A 24,081-nucleotide genomic window follows, 5' to 3' on the forward strand; every position below is an offset into this window, starting at 1 on the left:
ATTCTGTAAAATGCTGAATACCCAAGGAAAGAAAGAAAAGTTTGAATATAAAGCAATTTTTTGTTATTGTTCTTATAAAGTTTGTTTAGTTGATGAACAGGAGTTATTCACCTTACGGAAATGGAATTTTGAAGACTTTGATTGACCTTCCATTTAAACACAACAAGGCTGATTTGCAAAATCTGAATAAACTTTCTTAGGAAGAGCTGATTTTTTAATGTTGTTTTCTGGTAGAGAAGAAAGCAAGTTCAAATATCTGAGAATGACAGTAATGGTACTGAATATTTCATGCAGCTTTCTTAACTAAAATTTACTTGATTCCATTTTCTCAACATATAACTTACGTTAGATAAAGTATAAAAAATTTTAAGAATATATTTAAAAATATATAAGAATAAGCATTTTAATTTAATAATCAACTATATAAATATTCATTTATATAGTGGAGTGCAAATTCATTTGATACAAGTATATTTGTTATTCTAGAAAGTAAATTTAGAAAAGCAAATAGTGCTAACAATTAATGAGAATATGTTTTACATTCAAAAATATAAGATCAAAGAAAGTAGATATTTTTTCTGTTAACACAGCATAGTGTTCTTGTGGATTATAGGTTTAAACCTATGTGATGTCATTCAGAAACTACATCAAAGAAAGGAGTATATAAAAATATATTTTTATTTACATTGATTTTTTAATAAAAAAAAATGAACAAATCAAAATCAACTACCAAATGTCCCATTCAATCCAGTCAAGGATCCGTGACCCAAACCATAATTTCTTCGTGGCATCGTAGTCTTCACTGATTTTGTGCAGTATATTTGTATATGCATGTCCCTGAGGAATTAATCTGAAGCATGTAAGAAGAATTTCCACTTGAGCTAACAATAATGATACTGCTTGAAAAATTTTGGGGTGAGCTGTAGATTTTAAATGCATAATACCTGCCAAGAAAAAAAAAAAATTTGTTGTGTATTAAAAATGTTTAAAATTAATATTTCCACCAAGCTGAAAATAGCACAGATAAAATGTTCATCTATATTGGTTAGAATATCTTAAGATTATGAGGGTGGTCAAAAAAGTTCTGAGAACAGGATATTTAAAACATAAAATAAAATAAAATAACAAAAAATAAAATAATAAGAATTAAAACAAATTAATAATAATAATAAGAAGAGAATTTAAAAAAAATAATAATAAGAAGAAGAAAATTAAAAAAAAAATAATAATAATTAATAAGAGAAAAGGAAATGGACAACCTATGCATTTCTCTCCCTCAGGTAATTATCTAGCTGACCTTTGAATTTCCCCAAACTACCAACCTCTACCACCAGGTAGGTAACTTATTCCAGTAATTTATAACTCGCTGGCTAAAATAAAACTTCTTGCAATCCTGTCTAAACAATTCCCCCCATAACTTGAAATTATGGCCCCTTGTTCTAGAATCATTTATAACCATTAAAATTTCATCCTTATTCATTTTGCATATGCCTCTCAGAGCCTTGGTTGGTTTAAATGGAAGTTTATTGGCACAAGGGCAACTGAGGCCAAATTGTGCCTGTCACAGTAATCATGAAAATGATTTTTTTTTTTTTCCAGTCATATGTCAGATAAGTTCATATAAATGAATTTGTTTTAAAAAACTAAATAAATCAGATAGATTTGCGTCATCACTGAGTATATGGTTCATCTCTAATGAATTGTTTTGGGTTAAAACCGATTTAAAATTTGTTAATCGGGCAGCAATATTGTAAGGACACTCGAGGAGAATGTGCTTCACTGTAAGTAGGGCGGAACAATGACGACAGTGAGGAGGTTCATCCCCTGTCAACAAATGGAGGTGGGTGAGATAGGAATGACCAATGCGTGTCCTTGCAAGGACAACCTCTTCTCGTCTGTTTAATCGTGAACTAGATTTCCAATACTGTGGCTTTTTTCTTTATTTGGACAAGTTTATTTTGGGTCTGTTGTTGCCATACTGATGTCCATTGGTCAATACATAACTGTTTTATGATAAGTTTACAGTCCATATAAGGAATCAATATATGGGGTTGACTGGATTTTTTGCTGCTTGATCTGCTTTCTCATTTCCCTGGATTCCAGCATGCCCAGGAATCCAGCAGAACCTTACCTCTGTGTTATATTTTGCGAGATTGATTAGCTGAGCTCTGATTTCTTTCAGAATAGGATGAGAGTTCGGACATTTACGTTGTATAGAAGTTACTGCACTCAAGGAATCGGTATAGATTATAATTTCTTCGTTAGACCTGTTGTTGACGTGTTTGATAGCCATTTGTATTGCATAGAGTTCAACGGTGTAAATACTGCAACTTGGGAAAAGTTTTTTGGAGATTACACAAGTGGGAAGGACTACTGCAGCACCTACATCTGTATCAGATTTGGATCCATCAGTATATATTTGAAGATAGTGAGTGTTTGCTGATGCATGAGTTGAATGTAGCTGCTGTATATTTTGATGGTCCAACGCCTGTTTTCCCCACTTTTGAAAGTATTCATCGGATAAAGGTTTGAAAGTGGACCATGGAGGCTCAATTTCTCCGGTTTCGGGGTGGATATTGTCTAGTGGGACACTCCAATTCTGTGTAACATCCTTCAATCTGATTCCAGCAGGTTTATTTTCATTTGGTTTATTTCTGTATAAATTTTGGAAAGACGGAGTAAACATGGAAGGCCAGATGGGATGTGAGGGTATACTCTGAAGTTTGGCAGCATATGTAAGCAGCAGCATCTGCTTCCGAAACGATAATGGAGGTTCATGTGCATCAATGTAAAGACTCTGGACTGGCGACGTTCGGAAGGCACCTAGAGCTATTCTAAGTGCATTATGTTGAATGGTATTTAGGGACTGTAATGCTGATTTTCTAGCTGAGTCATATACAGGTGCACCATAGTCTAGTCTGGATCGGATTATAGTTTTATACAGGTGAAGAAGAGAGAGTCGATCAGCTCCCCATGACATCGCAGAAAGCACTCTAAGAATATTCATTTTCTTCAAACAAATAGTTCGTACATGCTGTATGTGTTTCAGGAAGTTTAATTTCTTGTCCAATATTAAACCTAGGAATTTAATATTGTCATTGACTGGAATAGCATGATTTCCCAGTCGCAATTCAGGATCAGCTTCTTGCAGAAGTGTATATCGACAGTTTTCTCTGCTGACAGTCTAACCATTTTGTGACATCCACGTTTGTATTTTATTTATTGATAGTTGGAGTTTCCTTTCAATAGAGTACATATTTTGTGAGTGACTGGATATAGTGAGGTCATCGGCATAAAGATAAGTTTCTACTGAATTCGGTATGATTGTTGTTAGAGTGTGTATTCTAACTGCAAAGAGTGTGGCACTAAGGACTGACCCTTGTGGGACTCCTTCCTCCTGTTTGTAGATTTTGGAGAGAGTACCTCGATAACAGACCTGTAGAGTTCGATATTCGAGAAAGCTCTGAATTAATGCTGGTAAATGTCCTTTTAATCCTAGGGCATGTAGGTCACGAAGGATGACGCCACGTAGTTTCAAAGGCTTTCTCTATATCTAAGCTCACCATAACCAAATGTTCGTTTTTTATGAATGTATTTTGCACATTTGCCTCAGCCTTTATCATAAGGTCTAAGGCAGATCTGTTTTTACGAAAACCAAACTGATCGTTGTTCACAGTAGTTTGAGTTTCCAGATACCAGGTAAGGCGACGATGTACCATTTTTTCCAGAGTCTTACCTAAGCAACTAGTAAGTGAAATTGGTCTATAATTGTGTGGGTCTGATTGGTCTTTTCCTGGTTTTGGAATGGGCAGAACTACAGAATGGCGCCAGGATAGGGGAAAGTAATTTGTGACAAATATTCAGTTGAAAAGTTTTAGGAGAGAGTAACGAGTTCTCTCATTTAGATTTTTTAACATTAAGTAGTATATGCCGTCTGGACCAGGTGCACTATTGGCTGATTTTTTTAAAGATTCTTCTAATTCATATATGGTAAATGGTTCATTATAAGAGAGGGCTGACTTCGTTCTGAATTTTATTTTATATTTTTCAGCTACTGATTTGGCTTTTAGGAAAGTTGGATCATATGAGGTTGATGCAGAATGGTGAGCAAAAGATTCTGCGAGGATGTTTGCAATATTCTCGGGAAGGGTTACCTCTTGTCCTTTATACACGATGATTGAGGAAGGAATTGATGGAGACTTTCCGGTAAGGCATCTTATTTTCCGCCAGATCAGTCCTGCACTTGAGTCTTTAGTGACAGATGAAGCAAAACGAATCCAAGACTCTTTTTTAGCTTTTCGCCGGATGTATCGGGCCTGGGCTTTAAGTTTCTTGTAGATAATCAGATTGGCAGTGGTTGGATTTTTCGGAACTGATTCCATGCCTTGTTCTTTTCCCTCTTAGCAACGTTACATGACGAATTCCACCAGTAATTTTTGTGTTTGGATCCTTTAATTGTAGTTTTAGGAATGGTAGTAGCAGCTGCCGCCAACATTTGTTCTGTGATGTGTTTAACGGCGTCATCTATAGAGTGATGATGGATAATATCATCATCTAGTGTAACGCTTGATGCATATTTATTCCAGTCAGCTTTTGAGAATTTCCACTTAGTTCGACCACTTACTGGTAAGTTTCTTCTTGTGAAGAGCTTACAGATTATAGGAAAATGGTCACTGTTTAATGGATTTTCTGAAACTCTCCAATCGAAGTCTGGAAATAACATTGGTGAGCATAATGACAGATCTATGGCAGAAGTCGAGCCTGTTGGAAAATGGACATAGGTGTCGGAGCCTGTGTTCAGCAGTGTGATGTTATGCTTTATAAGAAAAGCCTCTACCGTGCGTCCCCGGTTGTCTGTATGTAAAGATCCCCATAATTGGTGATGCGCATTAAAATCGCCCAATATGCAGAAAGGAGAAGGTAGTTGTAAGATAAGATCATCTAGATCAGCTATCGAGCAGTTCTGATTTGGTGAGATATATATGGATACCAGAGTAAGCGTTTTGCCAAGAGCGAGGCGTACTGCAACTACTTCTAAAGTGGTTTGTACAGGAATGCGTCTGGATGGGATTTTACTGTCAATCATTATCGCTACACCACCATGTGACCCATGGGCAGAGATCCTGTCTTGCCTGAACAAAGTATAGTTTTTAAATGAGAGTGTCACTTGTGGAGAGAGATTCGTTTCTTGTAGACAGATGCCTACTGGATGATGCTGATTTATCAAGTCGTGAATATCGTCTATGTTGCTATGGAGGCCTCTACAATTCCACTGAATCAATTGATCCATTATTTAGCTTTTGAAGTAGGAAGTATTTCTGACTGTTTTTTAGAGCCAATCTGTTTATGGCGATCCAGTTTTATTTTATCTTTTCTCGGGAAAGTAGGTCATGCAGTATCCATGTCTTCCTCAGCATGTATTTCTAAGACGGTTTCATCATTGTTGGTGGTGTTATCGGTTTCCATACCTGCAGTTAAAGTATTTTGCAGTTTAAGATTTCTCAGACTTTCAGTATCTGAACGTGATGGAGTAATAGTTGGTGGTACGGTGACTGGGGTATTATTTGCTTGGTCTTTTACTTGTTCTTTAGGAGACTCCTGCGGATTTGCCAGAACAGCCCGAGCCCAGCCGGAGATGGATGTAGCTGGTGGTATGGACACTTCAGTTTGGGTTCCTTCTGATTTGTATTTTTGTGTTGCAGCTGCATATGAGAGTTTCGGTACTGTGAGTAAAACTTGTTTCCTTGCTTCTTGATAAGTCACTTTGTTTTCTATTTTGTATTTCTGTATCTTCTTTCCTGTTTTCCAGGTTTCACAAACTTTTGAGTAAGCTGGATGGCTACCGTTACAGTTTGGACATACTGGTGTTTGTGCTGGGCAGTCTGTCTGAGTGTGTTCCTTGGATCCACAGTTGGGGCACACTGAAACCCCTCTACACACTGTTTGGACATGGCCAAATTTTTGGCACTTGAAGCACCTGAGCGGATTAGGGATATAAGGTCGGATATGACAGTTCAGATATCCAGCCTTAACTGTAGCTGGAAGAATTGGTGTTGAAAAGGTCAGTATAACACTGCATGTCGGAATCAGTTCACCATCTTTCTTGATTTTAATTCGCTTTGCCTGTATAACTTTTTGGTCTTGTGGCTCTTGGACTAATTCCTCTTCAGTAACATTTAATAAGTCCCACTCAGAGAGCACTCCTTTGGATGAATTTAGGGTGGCATGTGGAGTTACTGTGACAGGAATATTTGCAAATTTTGGGATTCTTAGTAGGGCTTCAGAGTGTCTACTATTCATAGTCTCTATAAGTAGATCTCCGGAACGGAGTCTTTTCACCATTTTAGGTGGTTCGGCAGCATTCTCGAGGCATTTCTGGATAAGAAATGGAGAAAGTGCACCTATTGGTCGACTTGTTTGGGAATGTATTATAAGAAACAGAGGTGATTCCTTTTTGGAAACCTCTGTTCTTTGTCTCTTAGGATGGGAGATGTCAAAATCAGTTTGGTCTGTCCTTGAACAGGTTGAGGCACGAGGCTCAACAGATGGATAACTATCTTTGAGATCCATGTCAGCTCCTTTTAGTCCCTGGCCGAGAGCCTTTTCTGCCAATGTTACCGGCCCCGCCACGGGGAGGCAGGAGCAGTGCCGCTAGAGTGACCAAGCGGTGTAAGTTAGTTTGTTAGTTTAAGGAAAGAAAAAAGAAAGGTGGTTTTCCTTTCTGTAACTTACTTACAATTCGTAAGAGTAAGTTAACAATAAATAGCTTTAAATGTAAGAAAAACTTTCCAAATTAACAAGAACTGTCGCAGTAAGAAAACGCTTTGTAAATAGCTCAGAGAATCGCTCGATCACAATAACGCTTGGCACCCGGGGCCTCTCAGAGCCTTAAACACCTCAATCAAGTCTCCTCTAAGGTGCCTAGTTTCCAAGCTCTGCAACCCACATATTCGAAGTCTTTCTTCATATGGACGCCCTTTTGCCGATCTCACCAGGCGAGTTACCCATCTTTGGACCCTTTCAAGAAGCACAACATCTTTCTTTAGGTGCAGTCTCCATACTTGATCACAGTATTCCAAGTGTGGTCTAACAACAGCCTTATATAATGGGATTATGACATCCTTATCTCTACTAGCAATTGTTCAATAAATCATTGATAGGACACCATGGGCCCTCCTTGCAACTAGTCTTCAATGCTCGGAGAACTTCATATCTGACTGTATCGTAATACCCAAGTTCCTTTCCTCCACTACAAGCTTTAGTTAAACTCTGCCAAGTATATAAGTTATTTTGGGGTTACTGTTTCCCATGTGCAATACCTTGCACTCTGCTAGATTAAAGCATAGCTGCCATTTTTCTGACCATCTCTGAAGTCTATCTAGGTCATTCTGAAGAAGCTCTGCTTGGCAGGGATCATTAACTACTCTGCCAATCTTTACATCATCTGCAAATTTAGACATCACGCCCTCTTTCCCTTCATCGATGTCATTTATGAAAATCAAAAACAACAGTGGTCCTAATATCGATCCTTGGGAAACCCCACTTCTTACATCAATCCAATCTGAGGAATAACCATTTATCACACCCCTCTGCCTCCTGCCCTGAAGCCATCCAGCTATCCATCTAAGGATTTTCCCTGTGATTCCAACCTGTTCCAGCTTATAAAGTAATCGCTCATGTGGGACTGAGTCAAATGCCTTGCTGAAATTCAAATAATATCGAAATTATTCTCTAAGTCCAGCTCTTGAGTGACCCTGTCAAATTAGCTAACCATATTAGTTAATCATGATTTTCCTTTTACAAAACCATGCTGAGTATCCTTCAGAATTCCATTTCTATCTAAGTGATCCTGAATTCCACCCTTGATCATAGTCTCCACGATTTTTCCTACTAGTGAAGTAACCGGCCAGTAATTTCCCACTTCACTCTTAGCAATTTTGGTAGCAAACTCCTTGCTCAATCCATTCAAAGCCTTAAACACCCCAATCAGAAAAAAAAAAAAAAAATGTATGTCAATGTCTTATGCAGTTTCTAAAATTTAATTTTTTATGCTGGTAGGTGGAATACGAATGAATATCTAGCAAATTAAGCGTTGTTCGATAATCAGATTTTTAAACAAAGAGGGCAGAAGTGTTACAGAAATCTAGGAAAGAAATGACTAGTGTTCAGTGAAGTATCGCCCAGTTATGCTATTGTTGATGGTCAACAGAGTTCAAAAGAGGACAGGGGTCAGCTGAGGATGATCAAGGTTTCATTGGCCATCCAAAACAATCAATTCTTAAAAAATCAATTCAAGGTCTGATTGGCCTTCCAAAACACAATTGATTCTTAAACAATTGCTGTTGAAGACAAAATTTTATAAATCAAAAGAATAAAGTGTCCGAACATGAAAAAGTACTTAAAACTTTCCATAGAAGCATTTAAGCAATAATACATGAGCATTTGGGAATGCCCAAGTTTATGCAAGGTGGGTGTGTTCCCAGAAATCTTTCCATTCACAACAAAACATCAGATGATGAAATAAACTAACCATCAGCTGGAAAACTGTTGGCCATAATTTTCTGCCCCAGAATAGGACAGAAAACAGTGGTTAGTTTATTCCAGTTTAATTGATTACCTTGCACCTAAAACCACAATAACAGAGAAATATCATGCCAGCCTTAAGCCAAAGTTAAATGTTAAAATTCTGGAAAAAAGGCAAGGAAAGATGGGTCACCAGGTTTTGCTTCTCTATGACGATGCATCCATGCACAAAATACTCCCCCTTCCCCACACAGCTCAGACTTGGCCCCAAGTGACTATTATTTGTTCAGAAACCTCGAAGTCTTATCTTCATAGAACTCATTTTAAAGATGAAAGAGCTAGAGTAGCTGTGAAAGCCTGATTTTATGACCAACCCGAAGAATTTTTTTTGAAGGAATAATCGCTTTGCAGATTAAATATAATAAGCGTATTGAATTTCAAGGTGAATACATAAAAAAAAAAAAAAAAAATCAGAATTTTGCACCTATGTCCTTTATAATCCATTCTCAGAACTTTTCATTCACTCTTGTATCTCAGCCTAGTTAGCTAAGTTATACCTATGTGTATTTTAGTGCAATTGCATCATTTATACTCAGCTAAATATAGCAAACTGCAATAGCGGCATCGTTTAAGTTACATCTCATATTGTGAATACCTTCACGACGAGTTGCCATGACATTGCATTATTTCAAATAAGTAACGCTTCACCTGAAGGAGAAGACGGCACTGTTTCAGGACTATTTGGCCCTTCTTCAGTGGGTGGGTAGGTACCCAAGTGATGTAATGATGGCAAAACAGTGTTGTGAAGTATATCTTCACAATATGAGAGATGCCTGATGGTGTATGATATAAGTTAAGACTCTAATGCATTAGGGCTTAAAGCCTCAAGCTGCGAAGAGATTAGACTATGTGTATTTTAGTGCAATTGCATCATTTATACACTGGGGCAATTGCAATAAAATACACATAGTCTAATCTCTTTCGCAGCTTGAGGCTTTAAGCCCTAATGCATTAGAGTCTAAGTTATACCTTAACATTTCACTGTCGATACTACCATATAGCAACCTTCGATTTAATTCTGCCATGCTGATGATGCCAGTTAGCACTTTATATAACTATTGTTTAATATGGCAGAATCAATTCTTCCAAGTGGCTGGAAGAGATATATATATATATATTTTGTCAGTTAGTAGTTAAAGACAGAGAAGAGCAATTTATCATTTGCAGTCAGGACAGGTTTTGTTAAAATTTATGTGTTTACAAGAAATAAATGTTCTTGTTTATGCTCCTGCATGACCACTAGGTCAGTGGAGTTCACAATAAATCATCAATACAAACATTAATCGTATTTAGTAGTCACGAGCTTGAACCCCAGTCCACTCAAAGAGAGCATGTTACTGCACTCACAACACCTGACCTTTTAGACCTGTGTGAAGATCACAACAATAACAGATTTTCTTGGATTCATCATGAGAGAGAGTACTTCTATTTGTTGCCATCAATTTATAGCAATCTGCCAATACCACAAAATGATGTCCTCAAATTTCTTACTACTAGCCTGGGTTGGAATGAATCAGAATGATACTGAGAAAATTTTTAGAGGCCTTGGCCTCCTCTGGTTCCTCATTAAGGTCATTTGTACATTTACATATATAAAAAAAAAAAATTATTTTCTCTGGGTGTTTTTTGTTTCCTGCCCGACTCTGCTACTTATTCATAAAGAGTATCAAATGGCACTGCAAGTTTTTTACTATTAATTTCTGTTGAACTGGACCTGGAAGGACACCAGGTAACTCTCGGGAGTTTGCTAAGATCATTAATACATTTACTCATAGATCGAAATAAAAATACTTTTATTTTCTCAGGGACATTTTCTTTCCATTCTGACCTGTTATTGGTCTTCCAACAATACCTCAAGTGCATGATACAGCATTACAACTGGTCAGACAATAGTAATAAATATTCACTGATGTACTGGCATAAGTACACTGCATAATACATTCAGCAGTGATAAAATTAATTAGGACAGAATCTTGGGTATGAAAAATCTTACAAAATTTTAAAAAATTATAGCACAGTAAAAGTAACATTCACTTATCAAGTCTAATTTGGTCTGGTGACTCTCATGATGCTGGCAGTCACATAAAATCATACAAGATATTGCCAACTTTGCATTTGCCATATTCAATAGCAACTTCTCAAATTTTTAACAGCGAAAGTAATGTGAATTACTCCAGAATGCACAGATAACATTTTCCAGTGGAGAGGGGGCATTAAAATGACTTATATTATCATAAAATTAGTTAATGGCACATAGGATCAATTATCAGCTTTTTTAACTGTTCAGCTTGCATGCTTGGTGTATTTTATAAATCAAGAACTTATTTTGGCTTCCTTATTTTTTTGCTCGCTTGCTACCCCAAAATATGCCTGTACAGTTGGTTGGAATTTTTTTTTTTTTAAGATAACAAGACTAATGATGTTTTTTGATCTTATTACACAATATAATGTCAGAATTAGGAATAAATATTTAGTTTCCAAATTTAAACTATGGCTGGCTAGATGGTTAAATAAAGAGAGATTCATGTTTTTGCATGTGCATAGAAAAGATCAGTCTTCAGTAAAATTATTTTTTTAACTTTATAAGCAGAAATAACGTTTGAGAAATGTCAATTTATGCAAAATTTTCTTTATATTTTTTGAAATTGTACTTATTTACTTATTATATACAGCATTACTACAGAAATATTTACTAATCTTCCACAACATTCAACAAGAACTGAGACAATAATACAGAACATCAACTAGTATTCAGTTACTGCAGATCACTGCCTTAAGATGTTATGTATCTAATTAGTCAATAAGATGAGATGTCTATGCATATTTACTGAAATCACATTTATTTTGTCTGTTAGAATAATAATCAATAAAATAAAATATTCATAATTTAATTTTATTCTCCATAGAAAATATGATGGATTAAATAAAATTCAAGACTTGAAATTTCTTATATGTTTCACAAAGGTCTTCAAAAGTGACTGGTTTACAAAATTAAGGAAACAAAATGGCACTTAAATACAAATATCATGAAAGCAATTAAAAAAAAATAACTGGTTAGCATGTCAAGTGATGACAAGAAAAGACAAAAAAGGTTAAGAATAAACCAATATGATATCATCATCATTATTCAAATCTGCTGCAGTGAATGGAAGTACAGTTCACTTTGATAATGCAAATCAGTCATGCTGAATTATTAGCTTTCCAATCGCTATTCTTCTCGATGCCATCTTTAGCCCAATCCAGACTAAGCCCTATTTCTTCTAATCTTCCTCTTGGTTTGCTGCTGGACCTATTGCCATTCATTTTTGTTTCAAATATCTATTTAGCTATTCTCCCTTCTGTCTTTTCTACATGCCCATACATCTTAAGTTTGTTTCACTTACCTTCATTGGATATTCATTACTCTGAGATTTTTTCTTATTTCCTCATTCGTAATATAGTCTTGCTACTGCTCCCACCTGTTTGTTGCATTTATTTTTGTTATAACTCCAATTTCTGAGATTCACATTTTTGATCATTTCCTTTATTTCTTATCCAGCTCCAGAAAATAAGCTTAAAAATTATATTGTAAACAGCTAATTCTGTCTTTTGACTAATTTCTTTTTTTTCTCAAAATATATTTAACACACAATTTCTTCTTTACTAATTCTCTGTTAGTCTCCATATCTAATGGCACCTCCGTAGCCAGGTGGGCAGGAGCAGCAGTGCATAGCACACACTTCTTGATTAGACCGGGGTTTGAGCCTGTGATCACCAAATGTGGAAAGGTCAGGGAATGACCACCGCATATCCCCAGAGCAATATGGCCTTAGTTGCTAATGCTCCTAAAAACCAAATAAACAAACAAACAAACAAACCATATCTAATTTTCCATCTTCATTAAAAACTGCTCCTAAACACAAAATTATTAACTTGTTCCAATTTTTGGTCATTTCTGAGATTCAAATTTTTGATCATTTCCTTTATTTCTTATCCAGTTCTAGAAAAGCTTAAAAACTACATTGTAAATAGCTAATTCTGTCTTTTGATTAATTTCTTTATTGCTCCAAATATATTTAACACATAATTTCTTCTTTACTTATTCCCTGTTAGTCGCCATATCTAATTTTCCATCTTCATTAAAAACTGCTCCTAAACACTAAATTATTAACTTGTTCCAATTTTTGGTCATTTAGTCTACACTAAATTTTTCTTGGCTTTCTACACTAAATTTTTCTTGACTTAAATAATAACTTAATCAAGTAGATAAATTGGCAAAAGTTGAAACTCAGTGCTGCCCATTGAGCAAGCTATTCATATGTTTTCCTTTTACTTGTATTTATCTGGATTTTAACATTTAATTTTATATTTCATGCTTGTTTAGATTTCTTGTCCAAAAACCAGCAAGCACCAGGTCCTGAGGTAGTTGGATTTCAGACTTTCTACTTGTATTATTTAAAAAAAAAAATTGCTTAAATTGAATATGAGTATTCTTGGGCATGAAGTAAAAAGCTTTAACCCAGTTGCAAACAAACAGTATTGCATATGATTAATGTAGATAACATAAGCATATTCAGTTATTATAATGTAAGGTAATTCTTCACAGAATAAGCCAGTTTTTAATACATATGTAATTATTTTTGTGAATATATTTGGTTGGTAACAAAGCGTATTTATGAATTTATTTCCATAACCAGAAAGAATATCGTATTTAAACATCATAAAATTTGAAAATAATTAAAAAAAAAAAAAAAAATTGGCCCATTACTGTTGTTGTTATTTGGTTTCTAGGAGCATTAGCAACTAAGGCCATATTTCTCTGGGGATATGCGGTGGTTATTCCCTGACCTTTCCGCATCCTCTATATTTGGTGGCTCACGGGCTCGAACCCTGGTCTAACCAAGAAGCATGTGCTACGCACTGCTGCTCCTGGCTACGGAGGCGCCTGGCCCATTACATATGGAAAGAGTACATGTACATTGTATTTAATTTATTCATATGTATTACTGAATCAGAATAGTTGCCATACGTCAGTTAACAACTTACCTTGTAACTCTTTTTTGTCAGTTTCTTCAAGCATGAGTTTTACAGCAGTAAGTTGGGGCTTAATTTCTTCTGTCAATTTTTCAACAGTGCCTATCCATACGGAATTTTCTTTTAAATGTTTCTGCAGCATGATCTATTATGAAATATATTTAGATCAATGTAAATTTTAAAATATGAGATTTTAAAATAAGAAATTTTAAGGTGACAAATACAACATATATTATGTTAGCATTAGTCATATGGTATAAGAAAGTCCCAGGCTTCATATGTTTGCGCCAGCCAAAAAATAAAATAAAATAAAACAATAATAGAGGACTGCAGGAGTATTTCAATGCAGTAGTTAATATAAAACCAGAATTTGTACGTGTTATATATAATCAGTTGGCAGGCCTGCTTGGCTGTTCGCTTAAACAAAATACACTGATGTAACTATTTCAGCATGTAACTATTTCACATTTCAGCATACATTTGCTAATAAACATCACCCACCAGTTGATGAGAAGCCAGTAAGCTTCAGAACAGCTGTCCTGACAGAATCTCAAATTTTTAAGTGTATAGTGGATTCACCTATTCAGGCAATGTTATTGAATTTTAAAAAATATCAGCAACTTGGGCAGAACCAACGATAACAGTGAGTGTTTCTCTCTAAGCTGAATATAAGCCCAAGCCTTAGTGCCAGGTACTGAACTCTCAGTTTTCCCCTCATGACTGAAATTGAACATACAAATTTTGATTTTATAAAAAATAAAATAAACTACCTATGCAATTTCCTCCACATATAGGTAGCTATTCAGCTGACCTTTGGATTTCCCCAAGTATGTCACAATGTCACCCATGGAGGCAACTTATTCTAGTAACTAACAACCCACTGGCTAAAAGAAAACATCCTACAATCCAGTTTAAACCTCTTCTCTATAATTTCAATTAGCATTCCCATTCCTAGTTCTGGAACCATTTATACCAATGAAAATTTCACCTTCATTCATTTACTTCACCTCCTCTCAGAGAATTATAGATGTCAATCAGGCACCCCCCCCACACACACACCCACCCAAGGTGGGTAGCTACCAAACTGTAGCCCACATATTCAGTCCTTCCTCATCTGGATACCCTTTTACCAATCTCATTATGTGTGTTGCCTGTATTTGGAACCTTTCAAGAAGCATAGTCTTTTTTTTTAGGTGAACAATATGTTTCTACATCTCCATACTTGGAGGCAGTATTCTGAATGTGATCTTACAACTGCCTTGTACAGTGGGATTATGATCTCTCTCCACGCAAAGGTTCAACAAATCATTGATATGATACCATGGATCCTCTTTGCTGCAATGTGCACTGCACTGAATGGACAACTTCATGTCCTACAAAGGAAGGTGTAAGTGTGTAACAATTTCTTAATATTTTCTATACTACTATATTTCAGTATATACACACACATCTAAATGCAATGGAAAAACCGTATCACAGTCTGGAATTTTGAGATTGCTGCTTTCTGATACACAAACAATGTTACATTTATTACACAAGTTTCCTTGTGCGATTGATAATGGTATCTGATCTGACCTGACTGAATTTTCTTTGACTTAAATGCACAGGGCAATGTATATTACGAATTTGAAATTCACTATAGAACAGCATTGAAAATACACAATGAACTACAATAAAAATACACCATTCTTTGTTTGGAATAGTGAACCACAATTGTAGTATGAATGGCATTGATTTAATTGTATCTCATATTGTGACTACCTTCACAATAAGTTACCATGTATTCCAGTACCTCGAATAAATAACGCTTCACCAATAGAGAAGACTATTGTTACTTATTCTCAGCAGATACCACCACCACCACCCAGATGGCATTGTTTTAAGGCTTATTGGCCTATCATGGGTGGGTGGGCAGGTACCCTGGTGTTGCAATCATGCCGACCCAGTTATGAACTATAACTCCAGAATATGAGAGATGCCAAAAGGTGTACATAGTAATAATCACTAAGCAAAAATAAACGCACAAGGCATAATACACTATGAATCTGAAATTCACTATAGTGTTCAGTAAAAATACACCATTCTTTGTGCATAATAGTGAACCACAATCGTAGTATGAATGGCATCGATTTAATTGTATCTCATGTGACTACCTTCACGAGTTACCATGTATTGCACTACCTCGAATAAGTAATGCTTTACCAATGGAGAAGACAATTGTTACTTATTCTCAGCGGATATCACCACCCAGATGGCATTGTTTCAAGGCACCTGCAGATCTCCTACTCTTAATGTCATTACTGACAACAATATTACCCTTTGTGCCCTGAAAAGATGAAACCTGCTCTACATCATCAACTTTTGCCCATGGGAGACATACCCTGGTCCTATTCACCTATCCTTTTTGTACAGATATTTCTTGTCTCCCTGCCGACAGAGTCATCGACAATATGCTGTAATATTATGTCTGAGATCACCTAATCACAGCACCAGTCAATGAGGCCTTTAAGAATTTCAAAATTTTCCAGTCTGAAAAGATACGAACCCAACTCTCCAAACAAGTAACAACCCACTATACTGATACAGAATTTCTTGAAAAGCATGGATAAGACTTCACAAAAGTTCTGGGCTCATTAGAAACCTGGATGTGACTGAATAAAATGTAGAGCTCTGCAATTGGATTTTGTGGAGTTCTAGATTTGTATTAACTACAGCTTATTGCTTAAGCAGAATTATGTGTAAAGTAATATATCCAAGATTCCTTTTTATTGTTAAGATCCTACCAAAATAAATATATCAGTATGTTCATGTTTTTTTTTTCCTTTTTATGTAAACCCCAAACACGAGAGGTATTAGAACCTATAGTACTTAGTACCGTGCTTGGGTTGGAGGTTGAGAAGACGAAATAAGATATTTGTTGACATTGGACTTGAACTTCTGTAGACTGTAATTTTCAGGAAATACGTATGAAGGAAGGTTGTTCCATAAAACGGCAGTTGAATGAATAAACGAGGAAGATAAAAAGTTGGTTCTGTGAGTTTGAAGTTGGACAGTAAATAGATGTTGGCTGTTAGCGGCACGTGTTTGGACTGTTTTGAAAGACAGAGCGGGAATTATAGAAGCCAATTCAGAAGAACAGTGCCCATGGAAGTATCTGTAGAAGACGCATGCAGCAGAAACAGTACGTGGAAGATGCATGCAGCAGAAACAGTAAGCATGAATCACTAATTAACCTAACTGCCCTCTTCCGAATGGAATCAAGCAGCCTGAGAGAGGTTTTGGGGGCACCACCCCAGATGTGGGAACAATATTCCATGGCAGGGCGGATTTGCGATTTATACAGAGTGAGCAGCTGGTTGGAAGAAAAGTAACGCCGAGAGCGAAAGAGAAAACCAAGTTTTTTAGATGCAGAACAAGCAATATTTGTAATGTGCTTATGGCAAGAGAGATTAGAAGTCAGAGTAAATCATTTTGCCTAGAAATCGGAGTGTCACTAAAGATAAGCATAGGAGCAGAAGAATCCTTTTTGCGAGATATAAGACAAGACTGAGTTTTAGAAGTGTTGAAATCAACTAAGTTGTCTTTGCCCCACTGGAGAATTACCCGAAGATCGGCATTTAAAGAATTGGTAGCAGATTTTCGAGAAGTTGAAGCTGATTGAGCAGGACAAAGTTTCTCAAAATGGAAAGTGGAATGCAATGTGCTATCATCGGCAAAACTATGGATAGAATTTCCAGTCAATGGAAAAAGGTCATTAATATACAAGAGGAAAAGAGTCGGGAAAAGAACTGAACCTCGGGGGACACCAGCATTAGTGGATAAGTTAGAAGACAGAGAGCCATCTACCATCACCCTCAGGGAACGATCAGAGAGAAAACTGGATAACCGATTACTAAAAACATTTGGCAAACCATAAGATGGAAGCTTGTTTAGATTGCCTTTATGCCAAACACGATCGAAAGCCTTTGAGATGTCAAGAGCAACTACTTGTGTTTCACCAAACCTTTCCATTGAATTAGTCCATAAATGGGTAACATAAGGCAGAATATTACCAGTGGATCGACACTGACGGAATCTATACTAAACCTTCCAACTGATCGTTGATCAGACGGAAGGTTTCTAGGTAGTTTAAGAGTTGGCGGTTAATTGATTTCTCCATTACTTTAGAAAGAGTAGAAGTAATTGCAATGGGACGATAATTGGATGGGAGAGATTTGTCACCCTTTTTAGGAACTGGCTGGATATGAGCAAATTTCCAAGCAGAAGGAAAAACACCTTTGGAATAAGAAAGTGAAAAAAGGCGGCAAAGAATAGGAGTAAGTTCAGGAGCACAGGTTTTGAGAACAAGTGGAGAAATACCATCAGGACCTGGAACTTTCTTAGCATCAAGATTCGTCAAAATCCTTCTGACATCCTTTTGACGGAAGACCACAGGAGGCATTGAATGGAGCATGTTGGGAATGGTGGGAGGTGTTTTACCAAGATCATTAATACATGAGTTGGACGAAAAAGGGATGCTAGCAGGTCAGCTTTATCCTTGGCCGAAGTGACAACAGAACCATATGGTTAGGACAGAGGTGGGAGCAGAGATAGGGAAATGTTGCAGCCAATAGCTTTGGCAAGAGACCAGAATGCTTGGCTACAATTAGGGAAGAAGCAATTTTTCTACTCTTAGCCTGTTCAAACTCTAGTTTGGACTGATTAATAACTGCTTTACAATTGTTGCGAGCTTTGGTGTAGGCAGAAAATGAAACTGAAGAATTAGAAACAAGCCAATCACGATATGCAACATCTCTTCTCTTGAACAGCCTTAGCACATTTATTGGAAAACCAAGGACAAGATTTTAAAGTGGAGTGTTGGATAAAGGATTCCATTCCTGCAAGAATAATTTCACTGACACGATCTGAGCAAACATTGACATCGGAAGTTTTGAAAGAGTAATCTGACCAAGGAAAAGAAGAAAAGAAGTCTTGCAGTCATCCCATTTTGCCTTCTTGTAATGCCAAACAACACAATGTTGGGAATAGCCATGAGATAAAGGTTCCATTGGAGAAGAGACAATCATCAAGTTGTGATCTGAAGTGCCTAAAGGACCTCTCACTTCGACCGTGTACTTAGAAGGGTTGTTTGTGATCAAGCGTATTGGCTGTATGATTAGGTATCCTGAAAAAGGCCTCTGAGGTTGGGCAAATTCATATTTTAGCATTAAATCAGCTCACACACCAACCATAAGAATAAGTATTTACTGTAACTAAAATATAAAATAAATATTTACAAAAACTGCTATTATATTAAATTAAATTATATACATGTAAAAAAAAAACATTAAAACTGTGATAAAATCCTTTAGATAAAATACACTAAAATAAACCGGATAAAAACCATAAAAATCTCTGGAGCTTTCGGAAGCATCGGCTTCCTTTCTCAGCAGTAACAAAACTTCCTGCAGCACGTCCATATATAACAGGCTCATGGTACTAATACACGTGGTGCAGTTGGCACATGGTCTGAACTGGAAGCGGAAATAGCTTGGGAACGTGTTAAGCAAACCGTTCATCCGTACTGAGGATGATAGTTTCAAACAGAGGATGCATACGCATACCTCTGTCCCTATTCATAATATTGTGGGCGGATGAATAGATTCGTAGGCTCTCGAGCCATTTACGGTTCCAGAACCCATGCGCTCGATCCACGATAACCGCTGTATGATTAGGATTGTCCAGTATTCTTGTAGGTAAATGAACAATCTGTGCCAGATCTTTAGTAATTGCAAAAGCCTCAGCATCTCGAACAGCTAGGTGGGTGTGACTAGAAAATGGAAGCCAGCTGGAGTTGTGAACATTAAAATCACCAAGGAAAATTACCTTACTGTTAGGAAAGTTGGACTGGAGAAAATCAAGTTGCAAAGTGAGGAAGTCAAAGAGCTCCAAGTGATTAGTGGAGTTGGGAGAACAGTAGAGACAACAGATGAATCTGACACAATGAGGTAGAGAGATTTTAAGCCAGAGAAGATCAAAGAGAGGAGATTCCAAATTGCCATGTCTCTGACAGTGAATATCAGAACGGACATATGCACAAGTACCACCTTTGAGGTGAAAGGAATCATACAGCGTATAATTTTGGCATCTGAGACGAGCAGTAGTTGAATCAACCGATAACTGAGATTCTGTCAGAAAAAGTACGTGGGGTTTGGCAGACTGCAAGTGGAAATGGACATCATTGAGATTTGAATTGAGACCATGTATATTTGTGAAATGAATTAGGAAGTGCTTGGGAGGTTTAGATCTTTTCGCAGATAAGCTTGCTCTATTAGTTTGACAATTCATGGTGTATTCAATAGTAAGAAAAAGTGGGTGGGACATGCTGTATGAAGTAATGAAATTTTTGGATATGGCATACACATGGTAAGAATATACCCAGATCCTTTACATAACGTGGCCTCGACAATGCTCCCCCCATACACACTACTCGGACTCCCTCTAGTCATTATCTGGCAGAGTAGGGGTAGCAAAATTATACACTAGCTGATCCAGAAGCCTCCTACAGAGTTACCAATAGGTTCGGTCCGGTGTACTAACTAGCGGCCGGCCTGCGAACACCGTTTTAGAGCTGTACCCTCGAAATGTAAGGAATATTGGATCTAGCCACGATGTTCATCATAACTTCAAAAGTCAATCATACTGCATGATGGAAGAGATAGGGAAGGGTTGATCGGAACTTAGCTCTAGAGACTAAACATGGGTTCCACCATTTCAAGCCTCCAATAAGCAAAGTGGTGGTATTGCACCGGTTGATGAGAGTCATCTACCACCTAGTACTGCCTGGTAACATAGAGGGGCGGCATTCCTCCATGTGGTGTGGGTGCCACACCTTGACCTCTGCTTACGTTGGTTCACACCTGGGTAGTCACCCACCATGTACTTGTGCATGGAGGTTATACCCAGGATTACTAACAGTCCCACCATCATGAAGGTGCAAGCAGAGGATTTGGCTGTCACAGACCGTCCAGACTTCGCCGAAATTGGGTCCACTTGACTTGAGTGTCACCCGAATATCAGTTCCATCAGCGTTTTAGACTCCCAGGTAGAAAGTACAGCTTGTCTGGCATATCTGAGAGAATGTCTGTGACAACCTCAAGTTTCCGTAAGGCCGTTTTCATCTTTAGTCTAGATAGAGTAGAAAAGGAGAGATACAGCCTATGGGTAATTGTATGGATGGATGGCACTGTATCTAGTTTTGTCAGGTCGACATACAGAGATTTGTGGATAATTATAGGTGTATTTCTTATGTTCCTAGTCCTAATTTTTTTTTCCAAGTTCTAATTTTGTTCTGATTGATTTGAAAGAAAAGGAATGCCATTTTAATGTGCAAGTGCTTTGATTTGCAGATGACTAAAAATATTTCATCTTATTCTGATTAACTTTTCAATGAGCAACATTATTCAGTACTAAAATAAAATAATTCACACATATAAAAAACTATTATTAATTCAGAAAACTGTATGCTTTATTTGCTTCATCCCAGTCATGCTGGGATGAAGGTGACTGTCCTCTTGTCTCCTCGCCACCCCTATTTTTTCCCTCTGGTGGAGCATGGGCATGTCCAATTGACACCTATTTGGGTTGCCTTCCCTATCGACCCCATATTTCTGTCTCTTCCCCCAGTCTTTAGTCTCCCTCCTCTACTCTAGCTGTACACAAGCGATTTCCCTACACGTCCAAATTAATGTTTGCCAATAGTTTCGGTCTTTCAAATCCTAGTGCTATTAACCCCCACCCCACACACGAAAGTTCAATTTTTTTTTTTTTTTTTTTTTTAATGGTCCTAGCCACTGAAATATCAGGAAATTAGGTGGCAGGACCTGCCGGAGTAAATAATTATAATGCCGGTATACCTGGCCTGCCTCCACAGGGCTGAGTGTGAGCAATGTTGGGCCTCAGCAGGGATCCAGTGGCTAAATGGCCAGAAGAACAACAGCATATACAATATCCAACGGCATATACAACAGCATATACAATACATATATAATATCCATACACTTTTAAATCTGGCCTTTTCAGTGAACTGGCACATCTACAATGAAAGCAACGTGGAGATGGGGGAAACCTCTGGTGCCGCTTGACACTAAATACACTCTACCTAAACATCATTGTTGACTAGGCACAACCTTTCTGGCAACGGTCTTCCCCTCTGGCGGTGCAGTCTTTCAGCAGGATAATGCGCCATGCCACACTGCCCGGATTGTTTGAGACTGGTTCGCAGAACATGAGAAGACTTCCAGGTATTGCCCTGGCCTCCAAATTCCCCAGACATCATCGAGCATCTGTAGTTTGTGTTGGAACAGCAACTCTGATCTGCGGCATCTCAACCACGGACCTTACAGAAATTAAAGGATCTGCTGGTTACATGTTGGTACCAGATACCACAAGACACATTTAGAAATCTTGTAACATCTGGTTTTGGTTGTACGTGGAGGACCAACATCATTTAGGTAGGTGGTCATAATGTTTTGGCTCATCGGTGTATACAGGGTGATTCGCTACTAGTGCGATAAACTTGCAGGAGGTGTAGGGGGCACAACGACGAATCGGAATCACATAGCATTGCAGGGTCCGAAATGCCTTCGTCATGCGATAGAGGACATTGAACGGGAGGTCGCGTGAACAGCGATCCTCAGCATTTGTGAACCGTTTCTGTTGAAGAAACCAAGTAGCAAAAGTCCTCCGGAGTGGATAAATCGTAGGCTCCAATGATTGGACGCATTGCAGATGGTATGAACTCATTTGGTTTGTTGACAGTATCCTCCATACAGTGGATTGGGAAATACCCAATCGTTGGCCTATCGCTCGTACTCGGATTGTCTTCTGCAAGACGTAGGACATTCTCCTCATTGTCTGGCATCCTCGTCGTTCGCTCTTGATTCACGGTACCTCTCGTGAAACAACCAGTCTCACGTAACCTTCTGTGCACACGTGTGAAAATCGTATGATGAGCATGCCTGTGTGGGAAACGTTCCTGGTACAAACGCAGAGCGGCTTGCCCGTTACAGTCCGCAGCTCCATACGCGAGGTACATGTCGGCCAGTTCAACATTTGAACTCGTCCATCCTACTGCCTCGGGAACCGGTTCGCAAATGCTGACTTCCAGCGGGATTGCTGTTCACACGACCCCCCCGCCCCCGTTCAACATCCTCTACCGCATGACGAAGGCATTTTGGATCCTGCAATGCTATGTGATTCCGATTCGTCTTTGTGCCCCCCTACACCTCCTGCAAGTTTGTTGCACTGGTAGTGAATCACCCTGTATGTGAACATGCCTAAAACAATCTAAATGTATGCACTAAAAATAAATCATAAAAAATCTGTAACTTTTTAAAAAGTACAACCATTTGTTTTATTAATAGCACAGTGCATTTAATTATCATAGAAATAACCTTTAAGCCGGATCCATGACCCCCAAATAAGAAATCAAGACAAATTACCAATATCCCTGACAATTTGCAACCAGAAATGCCTCAATTTCTTAAGCTGTTCCTTCAATCTCAGTTGGTACTGTGTTATTGCAGTTCCACCTAAGAACAAAGTGAAATTGTGGATGAACGTTAGGCACATTACTCATAAAATTATACCAGTCTCAATACAGCTGTGCTGCCTAAATTGAACCTTTATGCGAAAAATAAAATGACATATTTTACTATAAAATCTTAGCATTAGCATTAGTAGAGGCATTTGATGCAAGAAAGCAAGCTTGTGCAGCATCAGCCAAAAAAAAAAAAAAAAAAAAAACCCACTTCACCCCTCTGTTCGTTCAAAATACCTGTCCAGCTGAGCCTTAAACTTATTTAGGCTATCAACCTCCACCACAAGGGATGGAAGTCTGTTCCACCAACCAACCACCCGCTGGCTAAAGGCAAATTTCCGCATGTCTATCCTACATCTGTCTTTCCTCAATTTGAATTTATGCCCTCTCAGGTGATTTTTCTGAGGTAGAGGAAGAATCCCATCAGCATTGAGCATGCTTAAACCATTCAAGGCTTTATACACCTCTATCAGATCACCTCGCTGGTGCCTAGTCTCCAGACACTGTAATTTGCAAATTTAAGCCTTTCTTCGTAAGAGCACCCCTTTGTTTCATTCACTAATCTTGTTGTCCTTCTCTGTACTCGTTCCAGCAGCTCTACATCCTTCTTGAAATGAGGCCTCCAGACCTGTATACAGTACTCTAGGTGTGGCCTGACCATCGCCTTATACAATGGAATAATCACCTCCTTATCCCTGCTGGAAAAATTCCTGTATATCATTGACAATACTCCATGAGCTACTCTTGCAGCCCGTCTGCACTGCTCAGAGAACTTCATATCTGCCTGCACAACCACCCCCAGGTCCCTTTCATTCTCTACCACTGTCAGTGTAGTACCACAGAGTTGATACGTTGCTCTGGGGTTGCTGTTTCCCATGTGTAGTACTTTACATTTGTCAATGTTA

At 37.8% G+C, this 24,081-nt stretch overlaps 1 protein-coding gene across 1 annotated transcript in view; it reads right to left on the bottom strand.

Annotated features, from left to right (window-relative positions):
* Window positions 1–726: 726 nt before the first annotated feature.
* Window positions 727–24,081, bottom strand: part of LOC150085022 (tRNA (32-2'-O)-methyltransferase regulator THADA-like) — a 177,228-nt gene continuing 153,873 nt past the window's right edge. The window contains exons 26-27 of the mRNA XM_090376437.1: window positions 13,609–13,741; window positions 727–944 (exon numbers count right to left, since the gene is read on the bottom strand). Of these exons, the coding sequence (XP_090232563.1) occupies window positions 727–944; window positions 13,609–13,741 (351 nt within the window). The remainder of the gene's footprint in view (window positions 945–13,608; window positions 13,742–24,081) is intronic.

This window comes from Mastigoproctus giganteus, chromosome 6 (assembly GCF_048544385.1).
Source record: "Mastigoproctus giganteus isolate SK-2022 chromosome 6, ASM4854438v1, whole genome shotgun sequence".
NCBI lineage: Eukaryota > Metazoa > Arthropoda > Arachnida > Uropygi > Thelyphonidae > Mastigoproctus > Mastigoproctus giganteus.